The sequence below is a fragment of the Peromyscus leucopus genome, chromosome X, assembly GCF_004664715.2.
Source record: "Peromyscus leucopus breed LL Stock chromosome X, UCI_PerLeu_2.1, whole genome shotgun sequence".
Lineage (NCBI taxonomy): Eukaryota > Metazoa > Chordata > Mammalia > Rodentia > Cricetidae > Peromyscus > Peromyscus leucopus.
Genome location: NC_051083.1, coordinates 118,485,215 through 118,511,859, shown reverse-complemented (window position 1 = coordinate 118,511,859; position 26,645 = coordinate 118,485,215). Strand labels below are relative to the sequence as shown.

The following is a 26,645-nucleotide window of genomic DNA, read 5'->3' as shown; positions in this document are numbered from 1 at the left end:
TGGGTGCTTTTGATTTTATTCCAATGCCTAGGTCACTGTCTGATATATAACACAGTTACTTAGAATTTACTTTGACTGAACCAGTTCACTCTTGTGGTCTTAATTGTAAAGTGGAGTAAAATCCACAGGGCCGTGGGGAGTGCATAGTAGTTTCTCCTTGGGACTGCCAGCTCACAAATAAGGACACAGAGACTTTGCATTAATTATGAAAATTGGCCTTGAGTTGAGGCTTGTTTCCACCTAGCTCTTATAACTTAATTAACCCATTATTTTTTTAATCTACATTCTGTCATGTGGCTCTTTACCTTTCCTCAGTTTGGCATGTCCAACTTACTCCAAGTCTGCTAGCAATATCTGAGCACCTAGATTCCTCCAATTTTCTCTCTCTACCAGGAAGTCCTGCGTATCCTCTCTTGCCTAGATATTGGCTGTTCAGCTTTTTATTAAACCAACCAGGTGCCTTAGGCAGAGACACATCTTTACAGTGTACAAAAAGATTATCCCACAACAGAGTGCCTACTAGAAACGTAAGGCAAATTCATAATCAAACTTATTCAGGGCCAGTGGCATAGGGTAGAATGTGAACTCTTAGGACAGTGTTAGAGCTCACCAGTACTTTCCAGTGATACTTCACACTGATACATGCTTCGCAATAGTACAGTCACCTGGGTACATGCTGTTAAGAAAAACCAAGTAATCTCATGGAATCTTAGAAGCAGCCTCTAGCTTGAGTAAGCCATGTCCCCTTCCTTCATGGTGCTTTGGATTTGTTCCAATTCTTGTCTGTGGATAGGCTGCACCTCTCCCACAAATGAGATCATGGAAGCTGATTCACACCCCATACAGCAATGTTTTTGTTTCAAAAAAACAGCAAGTAAACAACTAATAGCATACGTAACAATTTCATTCCTAGATACTGAACAGCAAGTAAAAAGTATTGCTGCTCAGACAACTCATTTATTATTATTAAAGTTAATAATATGCGGTCTGCTCCAACTATCAGACACTGGCTGAGAAGCTAATGGATAAGCAAAAACCCTGTATGTATGAATCTAGCATTCTAACATGGAAGGATGGGCTCTATTAGATTGGTGTTAAATTTAACAAACTGAGTAGGCAGTGGGAAATTAAAAGTGCTATGGAAAAAGTAAGCATTGTACACAGCATAAGGGGAATCAGAATTGAAGGCATCTGTGTCTTTAAATTATACACATTCACTTACTGGCCTCCCTCTGCATGTTACTCAAAGGACAAACAAGGCCACCAGCAGCACATAATACATTCCTGACCATGGAAAACAGAATTTAACCTAATATGAAGTGTTGTTCCTTTGCTGTACACAAAAGCCAGTTTGGGTATGTCTCTGAATAGATCAGGCACCTTCCTAAAGTGAGTCCATACTTCCAACAAAATTACCAGGGTGTTTTCAAGTAAAAACATATTTAACATACATTTTGGCTTACTAATTCAAACTATTGCATTAAAGTAGGCCCTTCACTACACTTAGAAATAACACTGAAGAAGAAATACAAAAGGCTTGGTTCCTATGTTCCTTGTACTGGGGCCATTACGACTGCTCTCCACAAATACTGAGACTGAATGCTTTGCACAGCAACCACATTGACAATATCATCTGGTTGAGGCACATATCCAGAAGGAAGTTTAAGAGAATCCAAGGTGAAAAAGATGGTGTCTTCCAGCACCCCAGTTCTTCCATCTACTCTGGTAACACAAACCTGGGATGAGAAATGGCAGCAATGAGTGGAGAAATCATGGTCACAGACTCTGCCCCTTTTCTCTCTGGCTCTAGCCAGCAGACCCCTTCACCCCATCATAGATTCCCACCCTACGTTACACAATAGCAACATCTAGGTGCTGTGTAAGCACACCCCTGTCCAGATCCAACCTTAGGCCAATGAAAGCAGTCCCTGAGGATGAGCACCAGGTCTCTGCTGAGAGAATTTTGTTTTAAATATTACCCACAACGACTGTTCACTTCCAGTTAAGACCGACTGTTTGAAAAACAAAGAGTGAGAAAGGAATGTGTTGTTAAGTGGACTATCATTTTTCCTCTACTTAGTCGGTTGCATTAGAAGCACATTCCTTCATTTTTCTTATGGTACAAAATGAGTACAAGCCAACTTGTTTTCAGTTTTTACTACCCATATCATACCCACATACCACGGAGGGGTTTAAGTGACACTCCACTCATTTTTCTTAACAATTCCAAGAAACCTCATCACTGTTTTTCTAGTTTTGTTGCTCTGACCACATTTTGATGCCTCCCAGATAAACTGTATACACTTCAATTTTCATCATATGTACTACATTCTTATCATTTCCATTCAGAATGACAGTATTTTTAATAAGAACAGAAGCTCATTTTGGTAAAGCTATTATTTGAGATTTCCTAACACTTGTAATATAATCCTGAGCAGCAAAAATGATCACTAAATGAAAGCTAAGCAGAGGACACAAAGGAAGTACAGCACATGAACTACCTCATTTACATGATGGTGTTTCAGAGGCTTCATCAAGATGGCCTTTCTGCTCTGTGTGTCTCGCTGCTCAGAAAACTCAATTTCAACCAGGTCACCCTTATAAGGTTCAAAATCTGTAACAGTCATGGGAGAAAATCAAGTTAGAGGGGTATCTTATTTGGGGAATATGACATTTCACCATTTACTGTGAAGTTATCCCTGACACAGTTTCTATTGCGTCTAAAGTACATTTTTAACATTTAGAACCCCAGGGCTGGACAGATGGTCCAGAGATTTTACTGCTGTTGCAAAGGACTCAGGTTCAGCTCCCAGTACCCACAGCCACCTGTGGCTTATCTGTGCTCTCCTCTAGTATCTCTGCAGGTGCCCCTACACACACACATACACGTGGTGTACACAAATGCACACATACAAAATAAATAAAAATAGACACAATTTTTGTAAAAGGTAAGGGCTGAAGAGATGGTTCTGCAGTCAAAGGCAGTTACTGTTTTCTTTCATTTCTTTCTTTCTTTTTTTTTAAACAAATGGTTTCTCTGTGTAACCTTGGTTGTCCTGGAACTCTCTCTGTAGACCAGGCTGACCTCGAACTCACAGAGACCTGCCTGCCTCTGCCTCCCGAGTGATGGGTTTAAAGGCGTGCACCACCAACACCCGGCTGTACTTGCTGTTCTTGCAGGGGACCTGGGTTCAGTGTTCAGCAACCTCATGGAGACTACAGCTGCCTGTAACTCCAGCTCCAGGGCCTCTGTAGGAACCAGGCATTCAAGCAGTGGTATATACATACACTCAGGCATAACACTCACATATGTACCATTTACAAGAAAACACAGTACCAAAACAAAGTGAGGTAGTGAAATCTGTCTAACGAACAGGAAGGAAAGAACATATTCATTCCTCAGTATAGGGCAAAACTACAGGATTTGCCTTCTTTTAGTGTCTCATTAAAGAAATTATTGAGGCTGTAGCTTACTTAGCATGTGATTTGATTTCTAGCAACACACAATAATAATAAGGAACTGTTTGCTATTTTCACTGGGTTTCATAAGTATTAATAGCACTTATTATGATAATTTTATATATGCCTGGCTAGGGCCTTTAAGATTTGTTTCCAGTGCTAGTGATCAGCAAAACTTCTTTTTTAGCCACTGTCTTTCTTACCCTAAAAAAGTCTGCTAATATATGACTAACTCCATTTCACAAAGGTAGATCTCCCCACTTATGCCTTGGGACCTATCCTCTATTTATAGCTCAGGGACTTCACTTCATCATTTCTTCCTGCTCTCTTCAGCACCTTTAGTCATATCCTTTGCACTACAAACCTGTGCAAGTTCTTTCCACTCTGAGAAGAGTATTTCTAGCATCCTTCCTGTAGTTGATGACTTCCTGTTTAGTAAAGTAACAGGCTAATCAATTATCTTTAGAACTTAGCAATCACAGGGACCCTTTCCTCTGAAATGTGAGAATTTCTGGGGAAACATGTTGTAAAATTCTAGACACCACCAAACAGTCATCGTGGGAGGGTTCCTGAGATAACAACCAAGATCAAGTTCAGGTTCTTACATTCAAGAAAGGTTAGGTAGAAAGCAGCTCTGTATACTGGGACAATATCACTCTTTTTATCCAAGTTAAATGGCACCTGATTAAGCTACAGTGAGTAAAATTTGTTTTTACTTCCATTCATCTTTCAAAATCCAGCCTGGTACCTGGAAAGCTGATGAAGGAAGATGTCATGAGTTTAGAAGTTTGAGACAAAACTAGGCAATATAGGAAGTCCCTGTCTCAAGGTGGGAGGAAGCCTTATAATAATAAAGGTATCAAGTTTACATTTCATTAGATTTGCATTTCATTATGCATCAAACTATTATTTTTCATTTTGTTTTCGTCCTCCAACTTAATCGTTAAAGGCGCAGACACTGAACAGCAAGGTATAAAGTCCAGCCTGAACAGTGCACAGCCCAGTCAGCCTTCTCGAATTTCCACCATCACTGCCGTTCTTACAGCTTTGCCACTGTTGCTTTGCATCCAGACTTTTTTTTTCTTTTTGGTTTTTTCAAGACAGGGTTTCTCTGTGTAGTCTTGGTGCCTGTCCTGGATCTCGCTCTGTAGACCTGGCTGGCCTTGAACTCACAGAGATCTGCCTGCCTCTGCCTCCGGAGTGCTGGGATTAAAGGCGTGCGCCGCCGCCGCCGCCGCCGCCGCCGCCGCCGCCGCGCCGCCCACCACCCAGCTCATCCAGAGTATTTTAATGGAGTCACTTGTCTGTCTCTCCCAATACTATGAGCTCTCTTTTTTTTATAAAGATTTAATGAAGCCTTCTATATTTTGTCTTCTGCCCTCAATATTTAGAACTCTCAACTGAGCCAAATAAAAGTCCAATAGTCTCTTTAAATTAACACCATTGCTTTAGATATGAAACAATAAATACAAATAGACTGAATACACACACACAGAGAGAGAGAGAGAGAGAGAGAGAGAGAGAGAGAGAGAGAGAGAGAGAGAAAGAGAGGTAGGGAGGGAGGGAGAGAGGGCTTTTTCTGAGCCTTATTTTAAAGCACTTGAAGTATTATGAAATATCTTTTCACTCATGTAATAGTGTTAGAATAGAAATTAAATACCTACAAAATTAAAAAGTTGCACAAATATTAGTGTACCCAAATAAATTAAAATGTAACAAATTGGGCCGGGCGGTGGTGGCGCACACCTTTAATCCCAGCACTCGGGAGGCAGAGCCAGGCGGATCTCTGTGAGTTCAAGGACAGCCTGGGCTACCAAGTGAGCTCCAGGAAAGGCGCAAAGCTACGCAGAGAAACCCTGTCTCGAAAAACCAAAAAAAAAAAAAAAAAAGTAACAAATTATAGTATGAGATTTTTTTGATGTCCCTTGCTGTACCTTATTTTCAAACTCCAACATTCCACTTCAAATATTGAAGTGCCACTGATAAGAGCCAAGTATCGGATTGGGAACACAGCTCAGTAGTACAGACCTTGCCTAACAAGCACGGGGCTGAGTTCAATACATCCAAAGACCCAAGTGTACTGCAGTCTTAGATGTAATACAAAATCCTCTTGTCAAATTAGCATGTTCCAAATTTGAAGATATTCCTTAGTCCAACTCATAATACTTCAAATGAGTGACACCTAATTTTAAATTTAAAAATACAAGCTGGATGATGGTGTATGCTTTTAATCCCAGCACTCAGGCAGGAGGCAGAGGCAGGCAAATCTCTGTGGGTTCAAGACCAGCCTGGTCTACAGAGCAAGTTCCAGGACAGCTAGGTTACACAGAGAAATTCTGTCTCAAAGGAACCAGAAAATAAGTAAATAAATAAAAATGTGAAGTGTACCTTTACAGACAATGTCTAGAGAGAAAAATAGTTCGTGATTAATATGGTCAGCATCATCTATTAGAGAGGTGATACAGTCAAGTGACATTGTCATGTGAGATGCTGACGGGTCATCACCATGGCCATCACAGTAAGCATCCACCTGGAAAATAGTAAATAAACAAATAAATAAAGTAAAAATGGTTACTTCAAACAAACTGAAGTTAAAAATTTTGAATTCTACCCTAAAAATCTATTCAATAATTAAAATAATGATCATAGACAACTGGCACATAAATTGGCATGTGCTGATGGAATGATGCTTGAGCTTCGTATCATTTTTACTGTAGTTTTAGAGTAGATTAGAAAAACTGAGAAGAAAATAGAGTTGCCACAATTTTCACTAATCAATCTTTAGCTTCTCTTATCATTAGCATCTTGCATTGGTATGCCACATTGATTGCAATTGATAAGCCAGCATCAATACAGAAAAAGGAGGGAAATAAACGCTAAGATTCCAGAACAGAGCATCTAGGGAGACAAAAGAATGTCAAGATAAATTTGAGAAAATAAATCTAGAGGTATATACCACCTTAAATACTATCAGTCTCATGTGATCTTGGAAGCTAAGCAGGGTCAGGCTGACTTTCCCATGACAGGGAAGAAAACAACCAAGGCTGGAGGGTCTAAAAATCACAGTTAAGTTAGGACTGTATCTAAAGTAAAAAAAAAAAAAAAAGGAGGGGGAGGGTATCTAAATTCTCATTTCTTAGGATTATAATCATCTTTACCTGATGTTTTGTTTTTCTCATTACAAAAACAAGGTATGTTCAGCATATAAAATGTAAAAAATAGAAAAGCAAGAAAATTATACATAATTCCGAAATCATTTTCCTATGCAATAACCACTGGCCATGTTCTCATGAAGTGACCAAGATAACAACATCTTGCCCTGACTCCATTTTGTGTCTGCTCAGGCCATTTTCAATCCCTAATTAACTGAACAGTCACATCAATCTTGGCCACACATTAGGGACTTTCTATGACCTTCACCATTGCCTGGATGTATAACCAAAATTTCTATTTAATGCATAACCAAAACTAATATAATAAGGTCCCCCTGACCTATACCTGACAATGGTATCACTGTGGTTTTTTGCCTTTATAAACTCTGTACCCCTGAGCTTCAGGCCAAGAGTTCTTTATGGCAAGAGTCTGCTCTCCATTGTCAGCTACTAAAGGACTCCCATGTGGCTTTACATGTGTAGTGGTCTGTAACTTTCTTCCCTAGACTATAACACTCATACCTACCTTGTTCCAGATTATTTACCTATACACTATTTTAAAGGAAAATGTAATATTACACATGTGTAGTAAATATATAACCAAATGAGCACAAATAAGTCAGTTTGCTTTAACTTTTTAAAAGATAACATGACATTCCACAAAAAGGAAATGTCATACTTTAGTGGCTCCATTCCACACAGTTGGACATACAACTTATAATCTAATACACTACCTATTTGCCTAATATATACATGTAGGATTAGCACTCAGGAGCAGAATTTCATGCTCAAAATTTTCCAGTGAGAGCTCCCACAGCTGCTAGCCCACGCTATGAGCATCTAGTGTCCCTGGGCTTTATTGTTTCCTGATCCAGCTCAGGTCCTGCTCTCACATCTGCTGTGGCTCCTGAAGCCTGCAGAGCCCCTGAGTGCCCTGGTAGGGAGTGATACCCTGCTGAAGGGAAGAGGAAAAGCAAGCAATGCTGTTGGAAAGCCACCAAGGAAGCTGTGCTGAGGCTGCTATGGTGAGCCATGCAGGGCCAACGACAGTCTGCGATCTCAAGGACGCCCGTGTGACCTGGGACAGCAAACTAGACTTTGTTACCTTGCAAACATGGGCGTCTTGCTCTTTTATCAGGTCCTCTGAATGAGGAAGAGAACACCAGTGCACAGACCCAGCACCGCCCTACTCCTCACTCATCTCTGCCCCTCTGACCCCCAGCCTCGGGCTTCACCCAGAGCTCAAGCTGCTCTCTCCATCCTGGGGCAACAGTTTATGCTGCAGATTGGCCAGAATGCACCCAGCTGGATTTGTCCTGCCTCTTGAAGAGTTCCCTGGGGCATGGAATGAACTGGGAAAATTAAGGAGACTACTTGCATGAACTTGTACCTGAACTGATTTGGTCTGTGGGACATAATGTGTTTGCGTTGTTTAAGAGATCCATATGTTGTTTTTTTTGCAAATGACTTTTCCCTCAGTTCCCGTATTTATTGTTTCCTTTTTAATTGTTTTAATTTTTATTTATTCTTCTCTCATGCAATACATCCCGACCACAGCCTTCCCTCCCTCCACTCCTCCCAGCTTTCCACACCCCTTGTGCCTAGTCTTATTGTAAATGACTCCTATTGTAGCTATTTCCTCCAAATTGTCCAGAGTTCCAGGGGGGCAGCTTTTAGAAGTCATCACCAATGAATGCTAGGGTGCACTGTTTGGTGACAGAGCTGACTTTAAGTCACCTGTTGTCTTATAACCAATCCCCCTGTAAGACTCCAATAAGTTCACTATATACCCAAGTTAGACCTGGGTAGAAACACTGGTCTGTTTTGGTGCCCTGTCTGGAGTGAGTGGACTTCTGTTGCTATGTTCCTAGGAAAAGGCAAGTAAGAGTGATTGAATCCATGCTCAAATGTGACGGTCTAGAAGGAGAAACTGTTGATTTATCCTGTCCTTGTGGTGTGTGTGTGTGTGTGTGTGTGTGTGTGTGTGTGTGTGTGTGTGTGTGTTTTCTGGGAAGCGGTGGCTGGGAGATGTTCATGCCTGTATGCGTGGAAGTCGGAGGCCCACACTGGGATCTTTTTCAATTGTTCTCCACTTTATTTTTCAAGATAGCCTCTCTCACCCAACCAGAACGCCATGACTGCCTAGACTGGCTGGCCAGCAGGCTCTAGGAACTCTCCTGTCTCTGCTCTTCAGCACTGGGACTAAAGGTCATGCTGCTGCAGCCAGCTTTTAACTGGGTGCTGGCTCAGGTCTTCACGTTATGCAGCAAGCACTTCTCAGAGTGACCCATGGCCCTGCTTCTTACTCTCATGGAAGCTGATGGCACTTTAGTGAGGTTTAAAGATTTAATGGCGTTTTCATCCTCCAAATGTAGCTACAGGCATAACACGTTGTAAAGGAGTAACTGAAATTGTGGTGTTCCTGATTTATGGGGCCTTATTAATTAAATTTGGTCTTGGGGGGCATAAATGAATGAAATTTGATTCATATAAATTCATTTTCATGTTTCTAATTTTGAAAACCCCAGTTTCTCCCTCTATGTAACTTCCATCTCCAGCTGTCAATACCAACTTCCTCATGGTTAGTTATTTATTCTGTTTTATCCATAAACGAAGCAACAGGCTCGCATACTCTGTGGGTAATCCAGTGCACCCTCTGACCTCTCAGTGCCCTGTCTCCAACTAACAGGAAGCCCTACTACATGTGGAAGCCTGGCTGGCTTTTCACTTAGATGGCTAGAAATGGCAAGGATTGACAATACTTCCACTCTTGCCGGCCCTGACAAATAGGGAGTTTCACATCCCGCTGCTGATGGTATCAATGAGTACACTAATAACAATAAGCTTAATTCAGATACACAGACTGAAGTGTAAATACCCGAACTGGGGAGCTAGATACAGATTCTGGGAATCTGAAAATGTTTGCAACTTGGAGAACTCCATGGTAAGTAAATCATACTTCAATAAAGCTATTTAAAAAAAATGATTAAAGTACATGTCTTTTCACATAGTAACTACTTATCAAATAGCACATATCCATTATTTGCATTATAGGAAAAAGTTACAGAATAATATACATTCTAATAGTCATTGTTAAAAACTGAGGAATAGATAACACAATTTATACTTTTCTAAATAAATACTAATACAAAAATATAACAGATATCCTATACAGTCCTCTAAGTTAGACCAGCTTCCATCCACAGCAACATGCCTATTAAAGAGGGGCTGACGAAATAGAAGCCAGAAATAAGAAAGTACCCAGAATGTACAACTCTTACTGTGATTGCATTAGATCCGTGAGTGATTTGGTCTACTTCCGTAAGGGCAGGAGCCTCTGGTTTAACTTGCAGAGGTTCATTGCCTGGCATGACACCAGCATTGAAGAGGATGCGCTCATGAATGCAACCATAGTCACTGCAGGACCCTGTCGCAACTCCCCGCATGGTTTGTGCGTCATCTAAATGATGAGTAAGAAAAAAATATATGTGTGTAAATTATTCTCAAGCACAAACACACACTACAAAAGAAAGCTGTGATGATACCAACTTCTAAGTCTAGAAGTAAAGTGATTTTGATTTGAGATAGTGAGAGGACCAAACAGCCATACAGGCTGTCAGTCTTCTCTCAGAGGTCAGGCCTCAGTTTCAGTTTCCTGAGACTTGAGCAAGCAGTTTCTGGGAGGGCCGAGAACAAAAGACCTAGTCCTTCCAGTAGCTCCCTTTCTGCACGTACTCTGACCGTTCAAGGTTCAGCCAGTTGTTTACTGTCTGGAACCCCTCACCAACTTAGAGCTACGTGCATGGGTCAATGGGAACGTGCAAGGCCAGCCAGCCTCCATGGCAGCTCAAGGACAAAGCCTGGGACTTGTCCAGGCCTGCCCAAAAATGATAACTGTAACCCCCAACCATTAAATTCAAAGTTTACACACCCTCATCCAATCACATGATGCAAAGACTTGTACCAACCACCCTGCTTGCGGTTTTTCCCTTTAAAAACCCCTCACCCCGAGAACTCAGGGCCGTCCTCCTCCACCCGCTGGGTCGGAGTGTTGGACATGGACCAAGCCCCGGCTTGCTTGTTATCAATAAACCCCTGTGTGTTTTGCATCAGGTATCAACCCTGTGATGGTCTTGCTCGGGGGTCTCGAGACACGGGCACAACAATAGGAATTAGGTTAGTAAGCAATGATTAAGTATGCAAGATTCTGGAGGGAGATTGGCTAGGTTTACATCCTGGTTGCATGGACGTTGTATGTGTGTTTTCTTTTGTTTGTTCGATCTGGGTATCAGGGTCTGAGTTCTGCTGGGCCACAAACCAGATGGGCACTCTTTGCTGCTTGCCTACCTGACTTGTCTGTAGCACGGACATGATACTAGAGCTTCTTTTGTGAGGATGCTTGTGAACAGTAATGATATTTTCAGGCCTTAAAGCCAGAATCTTTGGCGAGGCGATGGTGGTGCATGCCTTAATCCCAGCACTCAGGAGGCAAAGGCAGGCGGATCTCTGTGAGTTCGAGGCCAGCCTGCTCTACAGAGTGAGTTCCAGGATAGGCTCCAGAACTACACAGAGAAACCCTGTCTCAAGAAAAAAAAAAAAAAGCCAGAGCCTTTGAATATAAATTATAGTTAATTAGAATTGATACAATTAATTAGAATTGACATAATTTAGAGGAGGGATGCCATTCAACCCAGCCATTTCAAACTATTTACTGGACTCTAACTAATGAAATACATACTCTTAAAATAATCCATTGTACAAGTAATCAGTGGCAGAATCCAGGGCATGTATTTAGGGATACAAAGTGAGCAAGTAAACTTTGATTCCTATCTTCTTATTGACCACAGATATATGATTCACTTGCTTGGTTCCTATTATAGGTTGGTTTTAAATGCCATCTATAAGCTAACGTATTAAAAGCTTGATCCCTGCCAGATTGTGGAGGTGCACGCTTTTAATCCCAGCACTTGGGAGGCAGAGACAGGTGGATCTCTGTGAGTTTGAAGCAGGGAGCAGTGTTCAAAAGTGAAGCCTTTGGATTAGGAAAGCCATGACCTCATTTGCTGAGTAATTCTATTTATGAATTCATATACCTTGGTGAATTGGGAGGATGAAGGGCTTTGTTATGAAATTTATCTTTTTCTCTCCTTCCTGCCTGTCCTGAGTTGAACAACTCTGATCTACTACATCTTCCCACCAGGATGTTCTGTCTTGCCAGAATTCCAGAAACACAGTCAAGTAACTACTGACAGAACACTCTGAAAGTGTGAGCCCCAAGAAGCCTTTCTTCTTCTAAGTTAATTTGTCTCAGGCATTTTATCATAGTAACAGAAAGTTGGTTAATAGATACAAACATGTGCTCAGTTAAGAGACAAAATGAACGGGCTGGCAAAATGGCTCATTGGGTAGAGTTGCTTGCTCCCAGGCCTGATACCTGGATTGGATTCCTTGATCCTTCAAAATGGCAGGAGAGAACTGACTCCTACAAGTTGTCCTCTGACCTTCTGACATGTGCTGTTGCATAACTGTACACACACACACACACACACACACACACACACACACACACACACAGACAGACACCACAAAGAAAAGAAAAAAAGATAAGTTCTTATGATAAAATAAAATCACCACCAAAGTAGAAGATCCACTACTACGGTAAAAACAAAAGGAATTTTCCTGTAACCTACAGTAAACTAAAGCAGGAAAAATTGTGAGTCGATGGTAACCTCACTTACATAGGAATACATAATCTATAATTTTTTTTTTCTCGAGACAGGGTTTCTCTGTGTAAGCTTTTCGCCTTTCCTGGAATTCGCTCTGTAGACCAGGCTGGCCTCGAACTCACAGAGATCCGCCTGCCTCTGCTTCCCGAGTACTGGGATTAAAGGCGTACGCCACCACCGCCCAGCTAAAAATTTTTTTAAAGTTCAAAAAAAAAAAAAAAAAGAAACACAGACACCTCCTCTCTCATACCTCCACCCTTTCTCTCACTTCCTAACTCTGCCTTCTTTGTTTAAAAATTAATTAGCCAGGCAGTGATGATGCACGCCTTTAATCCCAGCACTTGGGAGGGTCTCTGAGTTCGAGACCAGCCTATAGAGTAAGTGCCAGGACAGCAGGACTGTTACACAGAGAAACCCTGTCTTGAAAAACAAAACAAAAACAAACAAACAAACAAAACACCCAATTAACCCATGCCGGGCGGTGGTGGTGCACTCCTTTAATCCCAGGACTCGGGAGGCGGAGGCAGGCAGATCTCTGTGAGTTCAGAGCGAGATCCCGGACAGGCACCAAAACTACAGAGAGACCCTGTTTCAAAAACTTATTGAATTAATTCTTTAAGAATTTCCTCAACAAATGGTGCTGGCATAACTGGATGTCAATATGTAAAAGATTACAAATAGATCCATATCTGTCACCATGCACAAAACTCAAGTCCAAGTGGATCAAAGACCTGAACATAAATCCAGTTACACTAAACTTAATAGAAAAGAAAGTAGGAAGCACTCTTAAATGCACTGGCACCGGAGACCATTTCCTAAATAAAACACCAACAGCACAGACCCTGAGCACAACAATTAATAAATGGGACCTCTCGAAACTGAGAAGTTTTTGCAGGGCAAAAGACACAATCAATAAGACAAAAAGACAGCCAACAGAATGGGAAAAGATCTTCACCAACCCCACATCTGACAGAGGATTGATCTCCACAATATATAAAGAACTCAAGAAACTAGACATCAAAGCACTGAACAGTCCAATTAAAAAATGGGCTAAAGAGCTAAACAGAGAATTCACAAAACAAGAACTACAAATGGCTGAAAGACATTTAAAGAAATGCTCAACATCCTTAATCATCAGAGAAATGCAAATCAAAACGACTCTGAGATACCACCTTACACCTGTCAGAATGGCTACGATCAAAAACACCAATGACAGTCAATGTTGGAGAGGATGTGGAGCAAAGGGAACACTCCTCCACTGTTGGTGGGAATGTAAACTTGTACAACCACTGTGGAAATCAGTATGGCGGTTTCTCAGAAAATTAGGAATCAAACTACCTCAAGACCCAGCCATCCCACTTTTGGGCATATACCCAAGGAATGCTGATTCATACCATAATGATACATGCTCAGCTATGTTCATAGCAGCACTATTTGTAATAGCCAGAACCTGGAAACAACCTAGATGCCCATCAACGGAAGAATGGATGGAAAAAATGTGGTACATATACACAATGGAGTACTACTCAGCAGAGAAAAACAATGAAAGCATGAAATTTGCAGGCAAATGGATGGAACTAGAAAAAATCATCCTGAGTGAGGTAACCCAAACCCAGAAAGACAGTCATGGTATGTACTCACTCATAAGTGGATTCTAGATATAAAATAAAGAACAATCAGACCACAGCCCATAGAACCATGGAGGCTATATATATATATAGCATGGAGGTCCCTAGGACGACTGTGGCTTATAATAAATTTCGGTTTTCTCAATTATTGAAAAAAAAATAGCCAAACGAATGGAAACACATGAACTATGAACCAAAGGCTGAGGGGCCCCCAGCTGGATCAGGCCCTCTGAATAGGTGAGACAGTTGATTGGCTTGATCAGTTTGGGAGGCATCTAGGCAGTGGGACCAAGTCCTGTGCTCATTGCATGAGTTGGCTGTTTGAAACCTGGAGCTTATGCAGGGACACTTGGCTTAGTCTGGGAGGAAGGGACCGGACCTGCCTGGACTGAGTCTACCAGGTTGATCGCAGTCCTGGGGGAGGCTTTGCCCTGGAGGAAGTGGGAATGGAGGGTAGGCTGGGGGTAAGGGGAGGGGGGCAGGAGGGGGGAGAATAGGGGAACCCGTGGCTGATATGTAGAACTCAATGGTATTGTAAAATAAAATAAATAAAATTAAAAAAAAAAAGAATTTCCTACAATATATTTGGGCCCTATTGACACAGCCCACTTGCTCCGGTTCCTCCCAGATTCACCCCACCTCCCCGGTCACCCAGTACAGTAGTCTCTCCCTGGGTTTCTTTTCAGGCCATCAAGTCCAACCTGTGTTGCCCAAATACTCTTTGGTCTAGTGCCTGCCTTGGAGTGTGGTCGGCCTATCAGTGGTCACCTCCTTAGAGAAAAGGGGCTCTCCCTCGCCCAGCAACTATCAATACTGAAATGGCTTCTCACCCCTCAAACACCCTGCCTTCTTTGTCTTTTGTCATACTTTGTCCTTTCTATTTCAGAGATTTTTGGTTTTTTTTTTTTGTTTGTTTCTTTGTTTTTTAAGACAGGGTTTCTCTGTGTAACAGCCCTGCCTTTCCTGGAACTCACTCGGTAGACCAGCGTGGCCTTGAACTCACAGAGATCTGCCTGCCTCTGCCTCACGAGTGCTGGGATTAAAGGCGTGCGCCACCACGGCCTGGCTTATTTTAATTTTTTTAAAAGAAAAATTGTGTGTGTGTGTGTGTGTTTGCGCATGTGTGTACACACACGTGCCTGAGTGTATGTATGTGTACCGCATGCCCTTGGAGGACAGACTACTTTGGAACCCAGAGAACTAGTTATAGGCAGTTGTGAGTAGCAATGTGGGTGCTGGGAACTGAACCCGGGTCATCTAAAAATCAAAAATGCTCTTAACTACTCTCTGTAGTCCCCATTATTTTGCCTTTGTCATTATTTTCTCTTTGCCTTTTGTCATTCCTTTTGGCAGGAAAGTTCTAGAGTGAATCTGTGCAAGACGATCCAGCGGGCGGCGGCGGAGGGCACGGAGTAAGGCTGGGGATGCCCCACTGCTACAAAATGGCGCTACAAAACCGGGCGGTGGTGGCGCATGCCTTTAATCTCAGCACTCGGGAGGCAGAGCCAGGCGGATCTCTGTGAGTTCAAGGCCAGCCTGGTCTACAGAGCGAGATCCAGGACAGGCACCAAAACTAAACAGAGAAACCCTGTCTCAAAAAAAAAATAAATAAATAAAATAAAATAAAAAAATAAAAACAAACAAACAAAAAAAGATGGCGCCAAGTAAGCCATGGAGAAGTTTTCTAAGTTCTTCAGACTCCAGATGGAGATGGGACATACCTCTAAGAGAAGGTCTCTTTGGGGAAAAAAATTAGGGCAGTACCTTGCAAGAGCCTCCGCTTCTGGTCTCTCTCTTCCTCTGGGTCCGCTTTCCTCCGAAAGAAGGCACGAAATCTGGAAATTAGCCGGTGCATGGTTTGTTGTCTGAGCAAGCTTGAGCACCAAGTGGTACCAGGAGTGAGGCTTCCTGCTGTCTAGTTCTCTGTCTCCCAGGAGAAGCCTTATCACAGGCGCGCTCTCAGAGGCTAGTCTACTGTTCTTTGTACATCCCCTCTAGGCTCTGACTGTGGCAAGACTGCCACGTGTGGAGCACGGGCGTACCCGCTCAACCAGCCAATAGGAGTGTAGATTACTCAGAGAAGGCTACGAGTTGTGGGAAGTTGGAAGGCCGGACTACACAGTTTATCCTATCGCGTAGAGCTGGGATCAATCTAAAATAGCCTCCACCCGTACACTTTTATGTGGTTTGTTGTGGTGGTTATTGTTGTTTTGTTTTTGAAATAGGATTTCACTCCAACCCAGGCTACCTCAAACTCGTGGCAATCTTCTTGTCTCAGCTTCCTTTTCTTTTTTATTTCTTTTTGTTTGTTTGTTTTGCTTTTTTGAGACAGGGTTTCTCTGTGTAACAGCTCTGGCTGTCTTGGGACTCACTCTGTAGACCAGGCTGCCCTCGAACTCACAGAGATTCTCCTGCCTCTGCCTCCTGAGTGCTGTGATTAAAGGATATCTCAGCAGTTGTTTAACTTGAACTGTTTAGGGGGCCCGCAGGCAGTGGAATCAGGATCCATCCTTGGTGCATGGGCGGGCTCTTTTGAGCCCAGTGCCTATGGTGGGAGACATTACACAGCCTTGGTGTAGGGGGAGGGGCTTGGACCTGCCTCAATTGAATGTAGCCGGCTCTGCTGACTCCCCATGGGAGACTTTGCCTTGGAGGAGGCTGGAATGGGGGGTGAGTTGGGTGGGAAGGAGGGAGGAGAGGGGGATCTTGGTATGTAAAATGAACAGAAAATTTCTTAATAAACAAAACAACAACAAAAAATAAATAAAAGTCAAGATGTTTATATTTAAAAAAAGATAAATAAAGGATGTCTCAGCTTCCTGAATGCTCGGATTACAAACACGAGCTATCACATTCTACTGGACCATTTCTGCTAGAGGAAAATACAGGAAACAAACATTACTGTTTTTTACAGAAACAAATTATTGCTCTAAATTGTTAAAAAAAAAAAAAAAGCAATAATTTCCCGACAGAAGCACTGGAAACAAAAGCAAGAATGAGGAAATGGAATCACACTGGGAATCTATTTCAGAGGATGACTGGATAAACACAATTTGTCATGTGCCTCTCTCCCCCAGCCAAGTAGTGTGCTGCAAGGAAAGAAGGCCAAGGGGAAAGGTGAGCCCAGCGTCTGCTGTTAGGAGGCCAAAAAGATGGAGAATCCTCCATCTGAGGAGAAAAAAACCAAGAACTTACGACACTGCACAGGACATGCCTCTCAAAGGAGACCTTATCTGCTTTTTCAGATGTCCCTGCTACATCCCAGCTGTGGGGGTCAGAAAGTGCTGCTTGGATTAACCAGACCATCAAAACGGCTCCTGCTATGCTCAAATTCACCCCCAAGTACAGGTTAGATCCCACATAACCAACAGAGCGCTCGTGGTCTTCCTGCCTTCCTTATGTCTCAAGATAGGGGTCCCTTATTGCATCATCAAGAGGAAGGCCAGGTGGGGCAGCTGGTCCACAGAACAGGAAGACATGTACCACCATTGCCTTAACACAGATTAACTTGAAAGACAAAGGAGCTCTGTTTAAGCTGGTAGAAGGTCTGAGGACCATTACAATAAATGGCACAACGACATCTGACAACCCAAATCTGTGGCTAGAGAACTTGCCGCTAAACCGAGTTAAACCGGGTGGTGGTGGTGCACGCCTTTAATCCCAGTACTCAGGAGGCAGAGCCAGGCAGATCTCTGTGAGTTCAAGGCCAGCCTGGTCTACAGAGCGAGATCCAGGACAGGCACCAAAACTACACAGAGAAACCCTGTCTCGAAAAACCAAAATAAAATAAACCGAGTTAAATGCACATTGCTGAGTTTTCTTCTCCTTCTGATTTTTTTTTGTTGTTGTTGTTATTTTTGTCTTTCAAGACAGGGTTTCTCTGTGTAGCCCTGGCGTCCTGGAACTCACTCTGTAGACCAAACTGGCCTTAAACTCAGAGATCCACCTGCCTCTGCTTCCCTACTTCTGCAATTAAAGGCCTGCCCCACCACTACCCGGCCTGAGTTTTCTGTATATAAATATAATATAGTTTTTTCATTCCAAATATGTCATGTGTGTCTAACAGTGGGGTATTAGTCAGCCATAAAATTGATAAAGCTCCAGGCAGTGGTGGTGCACGCCTTTAATCCCAGCACTCAAGAGGCAGAGGCAGGCAGATCTCTGTGAGTTTGAGGTCAGCTGGTCTACAAAGTGAGTTCCAGGACAACCAGGGCTACACAGAGAAACCCTGTTTCGAAAAGCCAAAAAGCAAAACAAAACAAAAAAACCAAAGCAAACAAAAAAACTTAACTACACTGACGTGCTATGTCATATCTATTTAAAAATGTTTGTGATTTTTAAAAATGATAAGGAGTAACAAGTGTTGTCAAGGTTATAAAGCAATTACAATGCTCACACACTGTGAGTGAGCTTGTTGAAGTGCCACACCAAGTAAAGCAACCTCTCTCCCTGGGCCGTTCCTCAGAAAGCTAAGTGGAGAGGGATCACATGCTCTGATGATTTCGAGACTAGATACCTAGCCAAGAGACTGCCAGTAGATGTCCACATATTCATACCTTTTCACACATACATCATAGAAGATGGACTAAACTTTGAACATTTGTTCTACGTGAAATACTGAATATTACATCAGGCATGGTTGCACATTCTTGTGATCCCAATACTTGGGAGGTGGAGGCAGGAAGAATGCTGATAAAAGATTGCTGAGAGTCTGAGGCCAGCGTGCAATATATTAGGAGTACAAGGGGAGGGAGAGACACGGTTTGCCTTTTTTCTTTCTTTTTCCTTTTTTATTTCTTTTTCATTTTTCTTTCTTTTCTTCATTCTTTCTTTCTTTTCTTTTTTTTTTTTTTGTGGCAGTCCTTCTGGATCACCAGTACTGGGATAACAGGTCCAGTTTGAATTGTATGCTTTAAAAAGATGGATTTTACACTATGTGAATTATATGTTGTCATAGACACTGTTCCGTTGCTGTGCAGAGACACCATGACCAAGGCAACTCTTACAAAAGAAAGCACTTAATTGGGGGCTTGATTATAGTTTCAGAGGCTTAGTCCATTATCATCATGGCAGGGAGCATGGCAGCAGGCAGATGTGGTGATAGAGAAGCAGCTAAGAACTACATCCTGATCTGTAAGAGTAGTGGGGCAGGACTGGGCCTGATGTTGGTTTCTGAAACCTCAGAGTCCAACCCCAGTGACACATTTTCTCCAATAAGGCCACACCTATTACATCAAGACCATACCTCCTAATCCTTCTAATCCTTCTCAAATAAGGCAACTCCTTGGTGACTAAGCAGTCAATATATGAGCATATGGGGGTCATTCTTAATCAAACTGCCACAAATGTCATTAAAGCTGTTATTTTGCCAGGTGGTGGTGACGCACGCCTTTAATCTCAGCACTTGGGAGGCAAAGGTAGGTGGATCTCTGTGAGGTTGAGGCCAGCGTCTACAAATAGAGCTCCAGGACAGCTAGGGTTGTTACACAGAGAAACCCTTTCTCGGAAAACCAAAAAGAGCTGTTATTTTTATCATAAACATTATGATTTGCTATTTCCTAAAAGCAAATATCTAGATGGAAGAAAATAAAACCAGCAGCCTATATAATACATATGTGGTAGTACAATGTCACTTTGCACATGCCTTCTTTTTAAAAAATTAGATTGATTTATTTTATGTGTATGGATGATTTGCCTGCAGGTATGTCTGTGTACCACATGCACGCCTGGTGCCCTTGGAGTCCAGAAGAAGACACTGGATTCCCTGGAACTTGAGTTAGATAGTTGTAAGCTGCCATATGGGTGCTCTTAACGGCTGAGACATTTTTTCCCAGCCTCTTGATGCCTTTCTTTTAAACAATTCTTAATAAAGTGGAATATATATATATATATACACACACACAGAGGTAATTCATACTGGGAACATATTCACAAAGAGCGATGAAAATGAAAGTCCATTGTTAAGAGAACATACAATAAGGATGTAGGAGTATTCCTTGAATAATCTGAAAGTCTATATATGTTAGACAAGGAGTAATCAACTGTTGTGCTAAAATTGGAATTTAGACTACTGGAGTAAGACTGCCATCGGAGGCAGCAAAATGGCTGGGGGGAGTGGGGGAGAAGTTCGCCATCAAGCCGATGACCTGAGCTCAACCCCTGAAATCACAGTGGAAAGAGAGAATAGTCTTTCAAATATGTATGCGCATATACTCAACAATAGAATTAAACAGAGCTAAGAAAACCTTAAAATTACAAAACAAAAGTTAATGCCTGTCTTTTTTTTTTTTTTTTTTTTTTGGATTTTTCGAGACAGGGTTTCTCTGTTAGCTTTGCCCTTTCTGGAGCTCACTTGTAGCCAGCTGCCTCGAATCACAGAATCCGCCTGGCTCTGCTCCGATGCTGGATAAAGCGTGCGCACACGGCTAAGCCTGTCTTAAGAGACAATAAAGTTTCTGTCAATAATTCTAGGGCCAACTGGGAATATATCATTGGTTAAGGATCTCATGGCAATAAGTTGTGCATGGTGGGAGACATTAAACTGTATGATCGGAATTATCCTTTCGAGTTCCAGAATTTGATAGTTTCATGTTCAAGTTCTACAATTTACTGTCATTATCAAATTACTCATAGGCTTTGAAAAAGATATGTTTGTTTGTAGGAAGAATACTGTGAATCCAAGAATAAGTAAATTGAACTGAGGCATGTAACTTAGTGGTAGAGAGCTTTGGCTAGCATTCGGGGATCCTAGGTTTAATCCCTGGTATTGAAGGGAAAAATAAGTGGGTAAAAGGTGCTTGCCGCAAGCCAGACAACCTAAGTTTGATCTCTGAACCCACATAGTGGGAAGATAGGAGCAACTCCTCAAAACACTTTTAATCCCAGCACTCGGGAGGCAGAGCCAAAAGCGTGCACCACTACTGCCCAGCACCGAGAGCAGTTCTTTATCATTGAGCACTTCTTCAAGATCAGAAAAAATGTGTAACAACAGGACATAATATACACTTTTCCATTCACAACTGATTTCTTAAAATTGCAAATGAAGGTGGCAGCAGTTATTATACAGATAGAAGTCAGTGGTGATGGGCCACAACAGGCAAACTGTTCAATAATTATTTTTATTTTTAGACAGTGTGTGTAGACCCCTCACACACACCAGCCTGGAATTTACCAAGTTCTGCCTGCGTCTGCTTCCCAAATACTGCGGTTAAAAATATGTGCCATCATACCCTGATGTGTAATAATTTTTAAAATGGAGCAGTGTTTTAATCACATGTTCCCCTATGATTTAATTATTAGTGTATAAATAAAAGGTCTATAATAATAAATGCTTTTGAAATATACTTTAGTGTTTGTAGGGTCTGAGAGAATAAAAATATGAACTATAAAGGAACTGAATCATACACTGGTTGAGGCTGTTGCTTTAAATGTCACTAGGTTTGATTTACTTGATTTGGTTGAATCTTGGGAGATGGGTTACAAGGTATTATTTCACAGAACAAAGCTGTTTTAGAGCTATCACTAGTTGTCATTACTGGTCTTTTCATTAGACCCTTAAAAAGTGAAACATGTTTTCTCATATTTAGCGACAAGTCCCTTTCTACTGCATGTTTTTCTGAATGTTCTTTGCTGACATTCTGCAGGTGTTCGCTTGAACCTGCAGCTGCAGGGCAAACTGCATTTCACTAAACACAATTCCTAAGTTGTTGGGCAGGACAGGGCAGTGAAACCTGGACACAGTGGGGCTAAACATTCATGGGAACACCATGTGATTGAAGATTTTTTTTTTCAAGACAGAGTTTCTCTGTGTAGCTTTGCACCTTTCCTGGAACTCACTTGGTAGCCCAGGCTGGCCTCGAACTCACAGAGATCCGCCTGCCTCTGCCTCCTGAGTGCTGGGATTAAAGGCGTGCGCCACCACCGCCCGGCGTGATTGAGGATTTTTGTCTGTTTTCTTCGAAACGTAACCTTTTTGAAAATATTTGGTGTTTTATTCTAGTTGGGATGGTTTTTTTAGATTTATTTATTGAAATTTTATTGTACTTGTCCTTAGTTAATGACCACCAGTTATATCCATGTTTGTTCGTTTTTAATGACTGAATACTATTCTGTGCTGTGTGGGGACCACACTTTGTTTATCCGTTCATGAGCTGATGAACACTTCGGTTTTTTGTTTTTTGGTTTTTTTTTTTTCTGTTTCTTGGCTAATTGTTAACCATGCTGTGCTAAGTAAATATTTTAAGTTACTTAATAAGTTTTGAAGTTAGGTTTTTTTTTTTCGAGACAGGGTTTTCTTTGTAGCTTTGTGCTTTTCTTGGAACTCACTCTGTAGCCCAGGCTGGCATCAAACTCACAGAGATCCGCCTGCCTCTGACTCCTGAGTGCTGGGAGTAAAGGTGTGCGCCACCACCGCCCGACTTGAAGTGAGTTTTTAATCCACTCTGACAATCTCTGTCTTCTAAGCAACCTGTTTAGACCACTTAAATTAAAAGAATGCTGGATATGATGATGGTGTATGCCTTGTATCCTCAGGATACAACAGGATATCCTCAGGATAACACTCAGGAGGCAGATGGGTTTTTCTGAGCTTGAGACCAGCCTGGTCCTCATAGAGAATTACAGGCCAGCCAGGACTGCAGAGTGAGACCCTGTCTCAAAAGTAAAATCAAAATGAGTGTTGGTGGGATTTGAATAAGACATGTCTGTAGCAACGCCTGCGTTACTACTCGGTCACCATGTCTGAGTGAGGGGCTGAGGATTAAAAAGAGAGACAAGCCAGCCGGTCATTCGTTTCAGTAGAAGGCCCTTTATTGAAGGAGGGAGGAGGCCTTAAATACAGGCTTACAGCACAGTGGAAGAACCTGGGAGGGCAAAAGTTCACTACAGATGTTTTACATTCTAGCATTACACCAATGTGCAGGATACGCAAACAAGGAACCTCCTGTAAGCTGTTTAGGAGGAATGAAACCCGCAGGGAATTAGCATAGGGAGGACATCTGATCAAAGTCAGCAAGCAAGGCGACAGCTACTCAAGGAACAGGGGTCAGGGTCCAACACATGTCTCTTAATTCTGTTTCTTTCTCCTGTTCCTATTTTCTTCCCCTCCTGTGGATTACATGAAAACTTTTAAAATTTCATTGTGATTTATCTGTACTGCTATATAATACATTTAATATAGTCAATTTTAGTGTCTGTTGCAGGTATTACAAAATACATATTAACTTCTCACACTCCACTGACATTGACATTTTAAATTATGTCCAGCAGTATAGAAATCTCACTCCTTTTAGGTCTGCTTAACTTCTTTTTAAAAATACGTTTTCAAGTATTTCAGCTGCAGAAGGAGAGAATTATGCTAGATGGCATTTATTTTTTTGAGGTTTCCACTCTCAAACATACTTTTAAAAACATGTAAGGGAGCTGGAGAAATAGCTCAGCAGTTAAGAGTGCTTACCAGTCTTCACTAGGACCCAGGTGTGATTCCAAGAACCCACATTAGTGCACTCACAACCACCTCTACCTCCAGTGCCAGGGGTTCGGACATCCTCCGGCCTCCATCAGCATGCCTCCACTGGCACTAGAAACACACATGGTACACAATAATCTCACACAGGTGCACACACATAAAACTAAATAAACCTAAAAATAAATAAATAAATAAATAAATAAATAAATAAATAAACCTTAAAAACACACGAGAGTCCATTCTACTCATCCTTAGTTTTACTCATTTTTATGTTTTCTTTTTTATTCATAGAATGACATTATTCTTTTGACATTTTAAGGGTGTTTCTGCTGTTCACAAATTCTCCTAATCTTTTTTTTTCATGACTGTTTATATTTCCCCTTAATTCTGAAAGGATCTATTAATGAATGGAGAATTTGTGTTTGGGAACAGATGGAAAAGTGGATCGTGGATCAGTCCTGTTGTATTATCTCTTTAATGTTTCAGGTTTCCCCTTAAAAAGCAAAACAAAACAAAATCTCGACCACATAAATAGGACAATGATCCAAGCATGTGTGAATGTTCTGGTCCTGTAAACAGTTGGACAGGAAGTCATAGAGCTATTAAAATGTGACGGTGAACAGTCATTTTGAGAGGAATACTCAAGTATAACTTCCTTGTAAAACCTTAAAAGGCAATAAGGTGACTGTTTTTAAACTTACAACCTTAGGGAAGGATGAGGATTTCTTGCTTCATTAAATATATAGGGCTTTCTCGATATTTAGTTTAGTTTACATAACATAAAATTAGGTGAAAAAAATAAGAGCATTTAAGCACACTAGTGTGTTAGGGGTCATAAACAAGTAGCTAATGTAAATTCAAGACAAACTTGTTCAGTAACCAGGATAAACAGTTTAAAAGAGGCATTCTTGCCGGGCAGTGGTGGCACACGCCTTTAGTCCCAGCACTCAGGAGGCAGAGGCAGGCGGATCTCCGTGAGTTCGAGGCCAGCCTGGACTACCAAGTGAGTTCCAGGAAAGGCACAAAGCTACACAGAGAAACCCTGTCTCGAAAAACCAACACACACACACACACACACACACACACACACACACACACACACACACAAAAAAAAAAAAAAAAAAAAAAAAAAAAAAAAGAGGCTTTCTTAGAAATCCAGGAACTATGTTGAAATTTGCTAACAAAGGAATACACAGCACCAGTAAATATAATAGAAAAAAATAACCGAATATGGGTTTGGTAGCACTCCATGGTAGGGTTGCAATTCTATTTGAATTCAAGAAAGGTACAGTGTTTGGCTGACCACATATCCTGAGGAGACTGTGGAAGAAGGATGAAGGTGTGCGTAGGCCGGGGCTTCTGGATATGGTTTATGTACAACATCAGCAAAATGGTCAAAACCTGCTAAACCTCCATTATCCTAGGAGATTCACAGGAGCAAACTCTGGCACTGGCACCTACTAAACCACTTGGTCCTTGGGCATAGGCACTGAGCAACCAGAAAGGATGGGGACATGAACTCACAACTGTGTGGGACTGGATCACACCGGTTTAGTGAGGGGGGGGCTAAGTTCAAACAGAGACCTGCCACGAGAAACCACGGGCGGGGCCCCTAAACCAGCAGCTCCAGGCCTGGGCCTCAGGGTTCAGGGGGACAGGCTCTTTACTGGATCTCTGAGACTAGTCTGCAAGCATGCTGCGGGGTCTCCATCTCCATCATTCCAGAGTCTGCGGCGAGTAGGCGGAGCTGAGCAGCTGCAGGTCTGGCGGGAGGGCGCGAATCCACTGAAGCTGCAGGGTGGTGGGTGGAGCACTAAAGGCTTCAGGGACCCCGGACCCCGAGGGCAGGGCTTTGGACCGTGGGGGGAGGGGTGGGGGGTTGGGGCCGCGTGGCACACTGGGCTGGCTCTGCTGCAGGTGAGCGGATGAGCCAGGCCGATGGCGGTGACTACAGCCCTGTCTGCTGCAGCGGCGGCTGCGGCCCTATCAGGCCTGGCAATGCGACTGTCGCGTTGGGCGGCGACACGCGGCTCCTACAGCGCCTTCTGCAAGGGGCTCACGCGCACGCTGCTCACCTTCTTCGACCTGGCCTGGCGGCTGCGCGTGAACTTCCCTTACTTCTACATGGTGGCCTCGGTGATGCTCAATGTCCGCCTGCAGGTGCGGATCGAGTGAGCCATCGCCCGGCACCACGGCGGCCCCTCGGGCGGAGGGCGCCACCCGCGCCACCCGCGCCACCCGCGCCAGGCGGCCGCGGGAAGGACCGTGGGGCCGCGCAGTGCCCAGAGACCGCGGCGGGGGGCGCTGGCGGGACGGCCCGGGCCCCTCCATTTTAGGCCTCCTCCGCGGAGGACCCAAGGTACCATATCCCATACCGCAAAAAAACCTTCACAGCCGAGTCCTTTTCCACTGCATCCAGAGAATCACCAGAGTCTGGCAAACCTGTTGCCTCCCATTGGCCAGAAAGGGGGAACACTCGAAAGAGGGGATGCTACGGCAGGATTTACCAGGCCCTGTGCGGGAAGGTAGGTGCAGACAGGTTGGAATGGAGGCTGTGGGTATGACTTGTTTGTGGGAACAGGGAATACACCATGGCACACATGCTGCTTAGCCAAGCTTGGAAACTGAAAAGGTAGGCGAGGCTGTTCCCTGCTGGTGGTTCCATGATTGGGTATTGGGCGGCCATAGCATCTTGGAGGGCCAGCTCATCACCAACACACAGACAGGAAGCCCCTCCCACCCACCTTCCAGGTCTCAAGTCCCTTTTTTTTTTTTTTTTTTTTTTTTTTTTGTAAAAGCCTCCTGAGATGTAACCTGAACCCTGAATGGGACAGGATTGGGCCAGTGAGCCACCAGGAAGGTCCCATGAGGAGTAAAGATTTGTCCATTGATCCTTACCTGTTGGGTGGTCAGATAAAAAGGACAGTTCTTTTCTGAACCAAACCTCAGGTCTGTCCCCTTCTTTGCATGGAGACCCAAGGATAGTCTCTGCAGCTCTGCACAGCCCTCCTCCAAACTGCTCCTGCACTGTTGGGGATTGGGCAGGGTCTGGCCTCTGCCTGCTCCTCCTGCCCTCCCTCTTGGTCTCCTAACCCGGTCTGGGGCATTCCTCAGGCTCTGCATCTGCAGACAGGAAAGAACAGGAAGTATTCCTCCCTGTCTGCCCGGCTCCCTGCAGCCCCTGAGATGACACTCTCCAGACCCAGAAGCCCAT

At 42.9% G+C, this 26,645-nt stretch overlaps 2 protein-coding genes across 2 annotated transcripts; one reads left to right on the top strand and one right to left on the bottom strand.

Moving 5' to 3' along the window:
* Window positions 1–988: 988 nt before the first annotated feature.
* Window positions 989–15,940, bottom strand: LOC114688514 (cancer/testis antigen 55-like). The gene is made up of 5 exons (XM_037198805.1): window positions 15,730–15,940; window positions 7,505–7,566; window positions 5,848–5,989; window positions 2,502–2,614; window positions 989–1,736 (listed from the first exon to the last, which is right to left on the bottom strand). Exons 1-5 carry the CDS (start codon window positions 15,818–15,820, stop codon window positions 1,545–1,547), a joined length of 600 nt encoding a protein of 199 aa, XP_037054700.1. The 5' UTR covers window positions 15,821–15,940; the 3' UTR covers window positions 989–1,544.
* Window positions 15,941–25,300: 9,360 nt separating this feature from the next.
* On the top strand, window positions 25,301–25,660 carry LOC114688515 (small integral membrane protein 10-like protein 2A). Its single transcript, XM_028863096.2, has one exon. It carries the CDS (start codon window positions 25,370–25,372, stop codon window positions 25,604–25,606), a length of 237 nt encoding a protein of 78 aa, XP_028718929.1. The 5' UTR covers window positions 25,301–25,369; the 3' UTR covers window positions 25,607–25,660.
* The last annotated feature ends 985 nt before the right edge of the window (window positions 25,661–26,645 follow it).

Bases quoted from the DNA above. Each gene is read 5' to 3' on its own strand.
- LOC114688515 (XM_028863096.2), top strand. From the start codon at position 25,370: ATGGCGGTGACTACAGCCCTGTCTGCTGCAGCGGCGGCTGCGGCCCTA.
- LOC114688514 (XM_037198805.1), bottom strand. From the start codon at position 15,820: ATGCACCGGCTAATTTCCAGATTTCGTGCCTTCTTTCGGAGGAAAGCG. The intron at 5,990-7,504 runs GTGAGAGCAGGA...ACTATTTTCCAG, and splicing joins CTTCAGGAGCCACAGCAGAT to GTGGATGCTTACTGTGATGG. The intron at 1,737-2,501 runs GTAGTTCATGTG...TTCTCATCCCAG, and splicing joins AACACCATCATGTAAATGAG to GTTTGTGTTACCAGAGTAGA.